This window comes from Orycteropus afer, unplaced genomic scaffold (assembly GCF_000298275.1).
Source record: "Orycteropus afer afer isolate SDZICR_OR568_19922 unplaced genomic scaffold, OryAfe1.0 scaffold00031, whole genome shotgun sequence".
Taxonomy (NCBI): Eukaryota; Metazoa; Chordata; class Mammalia; order Tubulidentata; family Orycteropodidae; genus Orycteropus; species Orycteropus afer.
In genome coordinates, this window is record NW_006921618.1 from 15,348,003 (window position 1) to 15,359,299 (window position 11,297).

General features: G+C 48.3%; 1 protein-coding gene across 1 annotated transcript in view; it reads left to right on the top strand.

Moving 5' to 3' along the window:
* The first annotated feature begins 1,339 nt into the window (after window positions 1–1,339).
* THEMIS2 (thymocyte selection associated family member 2) overlaps window positions 1,340–11,297 on the top strand; it is a 25,642-nt gene continuing 15,684 nt past the window's right edge. The window contains exons 1-3 of the mRNA XM_007935811.1: window positions 1,340–1,433; window positions 4,014–4,154; window positions 6,508–6,918. Of these exons, the coding sequence (XP_007934002.1) occupies window positions 1,340–1,433; window positions 4,014–4,154; window positions 6,508–6,918 (646 nt within the window). The remainder of the gene's footprint in view (window positions 1,434–4,013; window positions 4,155–6,507; window positions 6,919–11,297) is intronic.

Consider the following 11,297-nt stretch of genomic DNA (forward strand, 5'->3'; position numbering starts at 1 on the left):
TCAGCCCAGAAGGGCAGAGCTGTGTGCTGCGTGCAGTTCGTGGATTCCTGGGAGTTGGGCCACCTGTCCTATCAGATCCAGAAATCCTCACCACCAAGGAGCATGTGTTTCCTTCATCTGACTGGGAGCAGGGGGCTAGGGGGTAGTAGCATCTGGAGCTCTGACTTTATTTTTATCATGCCCTTCCCCATTGGGGTGGGAACAGTGGTGGAATTTTGGCTTTTCATGGAAACTGAGTTTGATTTCCTGCCAGTGCACCTCATGCGCAGCCACCACTCACTTAGTGGAGGCTTGCTTGGTGCTGTGAGGCTGAACAGCTATCAGAGGAGCTTCCAGGCTAAGATTTACCAGGAAGAAATGCTGATGTACTTCCAAAAGCCAGCCAAAATCAACCCTGTGGATGACAATGATCCGGTTCCTATTGTGCATGGGTTCACTAAGTAGGGTAGTTAGGGTTATGCATCAACTTGGCTGGACCTGGTTTTGAGTGGCTGGACAGCTGGATGTAGTTATTCCTTGCGGTGAGATTGGTAATTAACGCCATGGTGGAATCTACTAAAGCAGCTGAGTAACTGCCTTAGCGACATGGTCTGCTTCCAGTATATAATCTCATTGAGAAAGGTCTGCAGCTTTTAGCAGGCTTGAGTCCTGCATGTAGCCTAGTCGTGGTTCAGCAGCCTCCCATATTTTCTGTCAGTCTCGGGACTGTTAATGGACTGGAATCAGTGGCCTGCCATGTGCTTTGGTAATACTGTGCCTTTTCATTTACTGACCTTGGGTTTGTCAGCCTCAGCAGCCAGCAGCTGCCTGAGTGAAGAAAGCCTCCAGCTTCAGTGGGCCAGGAGGAAGAGGCAGAGCTGAAGCCCAAGGTCGAGGGGCTTTCACCCAGCACCTTGAAGTCAGACTTCAAGCCTCCAAAACTGTAGAATAAACTCGTATTTGTTCATGCCACTCATTTGTGGTATCTTCTCTCACAGCGGCACTAGAAGAACCTACCACCAAGAGCCCAGCAGACTCCACCGCAGCTAACAACAGAAAACCTCATGGGGATATCTCATTGAACACTGGGGAAGTGAGGACTGTTTTTTATTTACGGTCAGGACCTGTCTGACGCTCTCAACCGTGGAATAAACTTGAGAAGCAAGTGTTGCAACCCGATTTTAGAGATGAGGAAACAGAGGCTTAGGAGCCGGCAGTAGCTTGCCCAACAGCGCCGTCCGCGTTCCCACCCCCTCGGCAGCGGCTCCTCCCATCCCGCCCCCGGGGTGGGCGGGACTCGGCGGGGCTGCTGCTTCTGGTGCTGGCGGGTGCTTTACTCCCCGCCCGCTAGTTGCGAGACATGGAAGCTGTGCCGCTAGCGGACTTCGTGCGCGCCCTGGACCCCGCCTCCCTCCCGCGTGTGCTGCGCGTCTGCTCGGGGGTTTACTTCCAGGGTGAGTGGACCCAGACTCGCCTCCCCTGCTTCGCCGCAGCCAGGCTCCACCGGAGTGTGAGCGCAATGGCGTTAGAACGCGGGAAACTGTGCCCCAGCTTCGCATCTCCATCACCGCCCGAGCCAGTGTCACCTGGGGCCACAGGCAGCCTCTCCGGCTTTAGCTTCTGCTCGTTGGAATGGGGGCCATGACTTGCCCCGCAGGGTGGTGATGAGAAGTCGTTGTGCTTAGGCGCCGAGGGTGGGTGGAACAGAGCAAAGTAGCTTGGCTGGAACCGCAGAACGCATTTATGGAACTCCGATTAGGGCGCCCGTGAGGCGCAGCTATTGCTAGATTCTCAACTGCTGGCTCAGGCAGCTTGTCATCTGTCCAGAGTCCCTGTGCCTCCTGACCCCCTCTCCTCCCTCCGTCCCACCTCCGGTGCTTTAGCCTCTGCTTGGCAATGAGCAGCCTTTCGCTTGACCAGCTCTTCAATTCTCAGCTTAAATGGCTCGTCCTCCGCGAGACTTTCCTGAGCCTGCTTTCTGCTCCCTGTGGACTGCCTCACTTCGGCTCTCTGGCCACAGCTCACCTAGCAATCATCAGTTACTGCCTGAAAGAGCTAGAGGGAGGGAGGGAGTGACAGGGGGTGGAAAGTGGAAAGGACGGCTGCTCAGGGTTGGGAGGCGGCTGAGGAGGGGTGGAGGGAGGAAGGAAGGAAGGAACTGTGAACCGCTGAGTGGAGGCGGGAGGAGAGAAAGGAAACGCCCTGTGTGGGAGTGCAGGCTCCTTCCTTTCTTAGAGAGTAAAGTTATACACAGATGCCCTGGCCTCTTCTGTTCCCAGCAGAGGAAAACTTGCTCAGCCACAGCATCTTGCTTTAAAGTGTTCTGCAGCGCCAAGTGCGGTCCTAGACCAAGGGAGCAGGTCGGGCCATTGCCACACAGTGGGTCGCGCCAGGTCTGCTTGGGACTCTGACAGATCTGGGTTCAAATCCTAGCTGTAAGTCTGGAGGCTCCCTGCAGGCGCCTACGATCTGATCTGCGCGCTCTTCCCCCGCTGCGCAAGTTCCTCATCTCTCTCCATAGGTAGGCTGCTTGTCACAATACCTGAGCTTCCCCATTCTGCCTGAAGTGGCGGAAGTTAGGGGAATGAGAGGAAGAGCCTGACCAGGGTGTGGGTGAGTCGATGATGTGAGAGGACAGATGGCGATTCTGATGGGGACAGGCCACTAGGCAGGCCACTCAGAGGTGGTGCAGATGCTGGTTAAGTGCACTGGCTTTGAAAGCAAACAAACGTGGGTTTGCAGCCTAATTCTGCCCCCTATTAGCTGATAATCTTGGGCAACTCACTCAACCTCTCTGAAGCTGTTCTTTATTTAGGAAGCAGGAACTGCCCCTCCAAGGGCAATCTTGGGCTTAAATGAGATACTGCACCTGCAGCGCTCCCCACGGTGCCCCATGTATTGGTATATTGTAAGTGTTTAGTATGGGGCCTGCACCAGCCTGGAGAATCCAGCCCCTGACACTCTGTATTTCATGAGCCTGTATATGTTTTTCATGGGGAGAAGGGTTGTTGTTGTTGTTGTTGTTTGCCGTCGAGTCGGCCCCGACTCATAGCGACCCCTCCTTGGGTTTCCGAGGCAGTATCACTATCACTACGGATGTAGGATTGCCCAACCTTCCTTGGGTTTTCATTAATCTCTCAGGGCTCCTGCTAAGGGCCCTGCTGCAGTTGCCTTGGAGGTGAGGGTAGGGTCAGGTGGCCTCCAAGGCTCCACCCACCTGCAGTTTTCTGTCCTGTCCTCCTCCTGTTAGTGGTTGGGATACTATACTGGGTACTATTATACTAGCTCTTGCTCTGTGTGATCTTGGGGAGTCACTGACCCTCTCTGAGCCTGATTTCATAACTGTATAATCAGGGAGTTGGGATGCAGTGAGTTATTTGCTTATTTTTAAGTTAACACCCATTTAGAAGTCAGTCAGGCCTTGTGCTGGTTGCAGTAATGGTGGGCTAGATCAGCCCTAGTAAGAATCCAAACCAAACCAAACTCACTGCTGTGGAGTCAGATCTGACTCATAGCAACCCCTCCTTGGGTTGCCGCGGCAAGTGCCTAAGGCACTTGACTGCTAACCAGAAGGCTGGCAGTTCATACCCACCAGCTACTGAACCAGAAGGCTGGCAGTTCATACCCACCAGCTACTGCTCGGAAGGAAGGTTGGGCAATCTGCTTCTGTAGTGATACCGCCTCAGAAACCCAAGGAGGGGTCGCTATGAGTCAGGTCCGACTCGAGGGCATATAACAACAACAACATCACTACGGAAGTGGAGTGCCCAACCTTCCTTTCGAGGAGTGGCTGGTGGGTTTGAGAGATGTGAAAAAGGCCAGAGAAGTGCACCACTGAGGGACTGGCCAACTTGAGAGCCTGTGGACAGCTGAGCCAGTGAGCAGTAGGCAGGGAAGGGCACTGCAGGCTGATAGACAATGCGTGCAAAGGTGTGGGAGAGCAGAGCTTTCTGGGGAATAGGGCACAAGCCACTTGGCTCTTGGGCCTTGCTGAGTGGGGATACTGAATCCAACCTGAGTCTGTGTCTCCCCAGGCTCCATCTACGAGATAAGTGGAAATGAGTGCTGCCTCTCCACAGGAGACCTAATCAAGGTCACCCAGGTTCGCCTCCAGAAGGTGGTCTGTGAGAGCCTGAGAATGGGTCAGATCATGGAGCTGGCTCCCAACTTCCAGGGTAAGGTGGGCACTTGGGGTCTCCCCAGGTGCCTGGCACCCTTCAGGCATGCCTGCAGACACTCACTCATGGGCTTGCTGATCCTGACACACATTCCCAACCCTCTGGGTTTGTACATGAGGCTCTCAAGTCTATCACTGCTCAGCCTTGAGGCCAGGAATGCCTTCTGTGTGGTCTGACAATGATAGGCCTGGCATGGCCGGCCCCGCCTCCATATGGGCCTCTGATCACATCTGCCTCTCATTGGGGCTTTGTGTATTTTGTGTTTGTCATTGCCCAGGTGTCTGTCTGTGTTTCAGTCACTGAACATTTCCTGACACCCGTGGTGTTCCAGGTCCTGTGCTTGGGCACAGGATGGACTGGGTGCAGCCTTCTCTGGCAAGTAGCTTCTACTAGGATGGCAGGGGAGTGGACACAGGAGTAGTGAGAGGAGGCAACAGCAGAGGAGGCACAGTCATCAGATAGAGCTCCGTGTGGGAGTCATCCTGCCTCACCGGGCCTGTGAAGACTTCCTGGAAGACGTGACAGCTGAGCCGGGTTTGAAGGGCAGACCAGCTAGAAGAAGAATCCAGGCACAGGAAGTAGCATGTACACATGGTGTTTGGTGCTCAGGAAACTAAGTAGCTCAGTGAATGCAGGAGGCATGTACCTATAGGTGGTAGGCTCAGACCCTGGAGCCAGCAGCCCTTTGTGAGTCCCACCTCTGTCAGCTATTAGCTGTAGCCAAGTGATCTCTCTCTGCCTCAGTTTCCTCTTCTGTGACAGGGGGATAATTATGCGTGATGTAAGGATTAAATGATATGCAATAAATTTCTTAGAACAGGGCCTGGCACAGAGTGGCTCACTCTGAGGGCTTGCTCTGACTATCTTTATTGTGATCTCTGGGACAGGACACGAGAGGGTATGGATTTAAGGAGAAGCGGTATGTGGCAGGAGGTAAGCAGGATCCAGACCACCAGGGGGCTTGGGTGGTGCATTAACACGTTTTGGTCTTTATTTTGAAGGTGCTGAAGTGCCAGTGAGAGTTTTAAACATGGAAGGAATATGTTTTCTTTTGCGTTTTGAGGTTTTTTTGTTTTCACTTTGAAATAATTTCAAATCTACAGAAGACATGCTAGAACTCCTGTATACTTTTCATCCAGCTTCACCATTTGTTAAACATGTTGCTACACTTGCTTTCTCTCTCTCTCTACACCCCCACCACACACTAGTATATATTACTATATGTATATAATACACATATTAGTTTTCCTGAGCCATTTGAGATAAATTGCAGACATAATACCCCTTATCCCTGAATACTACAGCATGTATCTCCTAAGAGCAAGGACATTCTCTTACAGAACTACAGTTCAATGATCATATTCAGGAAATTCAGTGTTAATACAATGCTATTGTATAATCCACAGTCTATATTCAAATGCCACCAACTGTCCTAATGCCCCTTATAGCAGTTTTGCTCCTTATTCAGAGTCCAGTCCCGGATCACATATCACATTCAATGGTCCTTTCTCTCTCATCTCCTTCAGGCTCAAACAATCCTCAGCCTTTCCTTGTCTGGACATAGACATGTTTGAAGAGTCCAGACCAGTACTTTTATAGAATGTTCCTCAGTCTGGATTTATTTGATGTTCCTTGATTAGGTGCACGTTATGTGTTTTGGGCGGGAAAATCCCAGACATGATGTTATGTCCAGAAGTGGGGTATTTTATGCCAGTCCAGTGCCAGGTGAAGAATGGATGGGATAGGGGAGAGGATGGGGGGCGTTGTGGAGAGAGCAGTCAGGCAGCCAAAAGTGAGACAGGACCTAGGGTAGAGCAAGTCAGAGCTCACTATGGTCAGTAGTGTCTGGGTTTCTGGTGTGGGAGAGATGGACAATGGCACTGGCCCAGGACAGCGATGAGGAGGAGGTGATAGGGAGAACGAATTTAGTTTTGGATTGTGGGATTGGAGCTGTGGTAAGGCATCTGGGGGAAGTGACAAGTTGGCAAAGTTAGAGACATGTGGGGAGTCAGGAGGTAGGAAAATGCAGAACCACTGGTATGTCTTTTGGGAACATGTCCTTGTTATGTTGTCTGTGCCTCTGGAGAGTCCCTGTGTCCATGTCTGTCTGTCTCAGGAAAAGCTATGCCATCTCTACCCCTCACTGTCCATTCACATACAGTCACTGGCTGCTTCTGACCCCTCATCCCAGATGTCCAGATGCAGGGCCACCCTTGGCATCTATTCTCCAGGGATTAGGGGTGGGTGATCACAGGGTCAGACCTGGGCCTGATATATGAGGGCACTGGGCCCAGCAAAGGCCCATCCACTGATGCCCTGTGATTCTCCCACCCTCTGCTGTGCCCCACAGGCCACTTCCGCCCTCTCACTGGCTCCCAGAGCTACGAAACCCTGGAGGAACTGATTGCTGCTGCCAACCACAGCTCCAAGCTGCTGCCCATTTGCTTCATGTTGACACACAGCATGACAGTAAAAGACAAGGTGGTGCCTAAGAACCAGCCCCTTATGGTTGACGCTGTGGAAATGCACCAAGGGACCTGCTGTGCCCGTTGTGTCCTGACCACAGGTGCCCAGCAGGTCATTCTGCACCTGCCCCTGTCCCAGAAGGGGCTCTTCTGGAAATGTGAGCCTGGTGCACCCCAGACCCTACTCCAGGCGCTGCAGGACCCAGCGCTGAGAGACCTCCCTGTCACCTGTCCAACCCTGCCCTGGAGCTTGCTGATCCTGAGACCCCAGTATGAGATCGATGCCATCATGCACAGTGAGTTGCCCAGGCAAGTGGGTGGGAGCTGAAGGGGATGATGGGGGAAGAGGAGAGCCCTGGGATTTTGATGGAAGACCCCCACCAAGTGGGTAGTCTAGGGATTCCAGGTGGATTACCCAATATATACAATATAACAGAATAAAGATTCCCAAATAACTGGGCTGTTGTTGTTATGTGCCAGCGAGTTGGCCCTGACTCATAGCGACCCCTCCTTGGATTTCTGAGGTGGTATCACTATGGAAGTAGATTGCCCAACCTTCCTTCCAAGGAGTGGCTGGTGGGTCTGAATTGCCAGCCTTCTGGTTAGCAGTCAAGTGCCTTAGGCACTACGCTACCAGAATAACTGGACAATTAGGTGTAAAGGAGATAAGGTGTAAAAGGAGATAGGAAATGAGATGAGTGAGGGTGAGGTCCTATGTACTTTATAGAATTGGGCAAAAGTTGGGTTCTAAGCTTGCTAACAGCTGGCACAAAGATACAGTGTCACAAAGTGAAAACCGGACCAGTTTCTTGGGAGCAGCATACTTTTATGACTCCGAGGGAGAATGAGATTGTTTCTGAAGATCCTTGAAGATAGGGCACTATGTCTGAGTAATCCCTAGCTGGCCTCATGGGTTATTTCTCAGGATATTCCTCCATGCTGGCTGGGGGCAGCATGCCAGAGCAGGGAGGTGAAAGAGAGAGGCAGGAACTGTCCAAGTGTGGCCAGTTGGAAGCCAAGCCTGGGCAAACAGAATGAGTGCCCTGGGGGATGCTGCCCAAGAGTTCAGAATTTGAGATTCCATTCCCGGCAGTTACCTAGAGAGAGTCAGGGTTGCTGGACAACTACAGAGCCAAAAGAGGATTCTTTGCCCTATTAACAAACATTTTAAAGCTTTTTTATTATGGAAAAATTAAAATACATACAAAAATTGGGAGGTAGTACTATAATGAACCTCTGTAACCCCATCATCCTGCATCACAATTATCAACTCATGGTCTGTCTTGTATCATCTCTGCCTGTCTTCATTTTCCTCACCCTTCCTGATTATTTCAAAGCAAATCCAGACATCATATTATTTCTTTTGTAAATTTTCCAGTGTCTCTTCTAAAAAACAATTTTTATAAAACAGACTCACAATGCCATTATTATGCCAAAAATTTAACAATAACTCCTTAACACCCCCAAATATCCATTTGATGTTTGAATTTCTTCTATTATAACTTTTTTTTTAGTTTATTCAAATTAGGATGCACATGTGGTCCACATGTTGCTGTAAGCTGTTATGTTTCCTAAGTCTGTTTTAATCTGTAGGTTCCCTTTCCTTCCATAGTTTCCTTGTAATTTTTGCTAAAGAAATTAGGCCGTTTGTTCTGTAGCATTTCTTTTATTTTGGATTTTGCTGACTACATCCTTGTAGTACAGTTTAACATGTTCCTCTGTCCCCTGTATTTCCTATTGTGTTGGGGGTCCCAGAACCACCCCCAAGCTTTATGATTTGATAAGCAGGCTCACAGGGCTCAGCATATAGTTGTACTCATAGCTATAATTTCTTACAGGGAAAAGATACAAAGCAAAAGCACCAAAGGCAAAAGGCACATGGGGTAAAATCTGGAGAAAACATGTGCAAGCTTCCAAGAGTCCTCTCTCTCCCAGTATGGAGTCACACAGAACCCAGACCCAAACCCACTGTCATCGAGCCAGTTCTGACTCATAGCAACCCTATAGGACAAGTAGAATTGCTGTAAATCTTTACAGAAACACACTGCCTCATCTTCCTCCCATGGACTAGAGCGGCTGGTGTGTTTGAACCACTGGCCTTTTGGTTAGCAGCCCAATTCTTTAACCATTATACCACCAGAGCTCCAAGTCACATACAAAACAAACAACAACAACAACAACAACCAAAAAAAAAAAAACTCACCACTGTCAAGTCGGATCCAACTCATAGCGACCCCTCCTTGGGTTTCTAAGGTAGTATCTCTACAGAAGTAGATTGCCTAATCTTCTTTTCAAGGAGTAGCTGGTGGGTTTGAACCTCCAGGCTTCTGGTTAGCAGTCAAATGCCTTAGGGACTATGCCACCAGAGCTCCTCCAAGTCACATAGGACATACCTAATTCCTCCAGCAACACCGTTGTGACAACAATTGAGAAGTGTTATCTACCAGGGAGACTCATTAGACATTCAGTGCCTAGGGTTTTTATTAGGGAGGTGATCACATAGGCACTTTCTGCCTAGCATGAACCAAAACTCCAGATTCCCAGGGGAAAAAAAAAGCAAATGTTTAGGAAAAAACACTTTTTTTTTTTTTTTTTGTACAAACAATGTAGACACACCTCGCCATTCTATCCAGGAATGGTGAGAACTTTCCTGAAATCTAGGTTCCCAGATGCCAGCCAAGAGCCAGTGTTTATAGGTCTTTCTAAAGAGAGCAGCCTCAGACCTATGAGCAGACTCATTCTGCACACTTGTAAAACTGGTCTTTAGCTCTAGAGTCTTGACAAAATGCAAGAGGCACACATTTCTTATTGCTGCTGTTTTTGTGATGCAAGCAATCTCCTAGATCCAGTATTTCATTGTTGTTGTCATCGTTAGGTGCTGTTGAGTCAGTTCTGACTCATAGCAACCCTGTGTACAGCAGAATGAAACACTGCCTGGTCCTGTGCCAGCCTCACAATCCTTGCCGTACCTAATCCCATTGTTGCACCCAATGTTTCAATCCATTTTATTGACAGGGCTTCCCCTTTTTTGCTGACCGTCTGCTTTATCAAGCATGATATCCTTTTCTAGGTAACAATCCCTTCTGACAACATGACCAAAGTAGGTCTGACCATTCTTGCTTCCAAGGAGCATTCTGGCTGCACTTCTTCCAGGACAGATTTGTTCATTCTTCTGGCAGTCCATGGTACTTTCGGTATTCTTTGCCAACACCACAACTCAAAAGCATCAACTCTTCTTGAGTCTTCCTTATTTACTGTCCAGCTTTCACATGCATAGGAGGCAATTGAAAACACCATGTCTTGGGTCAGGTGTACCTTAGTCTTCAAAGAGACATCTTTGGTTTTCAGCACTTGAAAGAGGCCTTTTGCAGCAGATTTGCCAAGTACAATACATAGTCTGATTTCTTGACTGCTGCTTCTATTAGTGTTGATTGTAGAACCAAGTAATATGAAATCTTTGACAACTTCAACCTTTTCTCCATTTATCATGATGCTGCTTATCGGTCCAGTTGTAAGGATTTCTGTTTTCTTGATATTGAGATGTATATAATCCATGCTTCAGACTGTAAGTCTAATCTTCATCAGTAAGTGCTTCAAGTGATCGTCATTGTCAGCAAGCAAGGTTGTGTCATCTGCATATTGTAGGTTGTTAATGAATCTTCCTCCAATCCTGATGCTGTGTTCTTCTTCATATAGTCCAGCTTCTCAGATTATTTGCTCAGCATACACATTGAATAAGTATGGTGAAAGATGCATCCTTGACACACTTCCTTCCTGATTTTAAACTGTGCAGTATCCCCTTGTTCTGTTTGAATGAGAGCCTCCTGGTCTATGTACAGGTTCCTCATGAGCACAATTAAATGTTCTGGAATTCCCATTCTTTTCAATATTATCTATAATTTATTATGATCCACACAGTTGAATGCTCTTGCATAGTCAATAAAACACAAGTAAACATCTTTCTGGTATTCTTTGCTTTGATCCAAGTTCCATCTGACATCAGCAATGATATCCCTTGTTCCACGTCCTCTTCTGAATCCAGCTTACATTTCTGGAAGTACCTTGTCAATATACTGCTGCAACTGTTTTTGAATTTTCTTCAGCAAGATTTTATTTGTATGTGATATTAATGATACTGTTTGATAATTTCCACATTCTGTGGGATCACCTTTCTTTGGAATGGGTACAAAGACGGATCTCTTCCATCAGTTGGTCAGGTAGCTGTCTTCCAAATCTCTTGGCATTGACAAGTGAGTGCCTCCAGCAGAGCATCCATTTGTTGAAACATCTCAATGGGTATTCCATTGATTCCTGGAGACTTGTTCTTCGCCAATTCCTTCAGTGCAGCTTCAATGTCTTCTTTTTATGCCATTGGTTCTTAATCATATGCCACCTCCTGAAATGGATGAACATCAAGCAATTCTTTTTGGTACAGTGACTTTGTATATTCCTTCCATTTTTTTTTTTTTTAATTGTGATTTGGGTGAAGATTTACAGAGCAAATTCACTTTCCATACAGCAGTTCACATATACTTTGTCTCATGTCATTGACCACAGTTTACCACAATGCAACAGCTCCCCTCCCACTTCCTCCCCATAGTTATCTCTTCTCAGTGTCCATCCCTCCATACTCTTCTGCCCCCTTAGCTGTCTCCCTGTGCATAAGCAGCCCTTC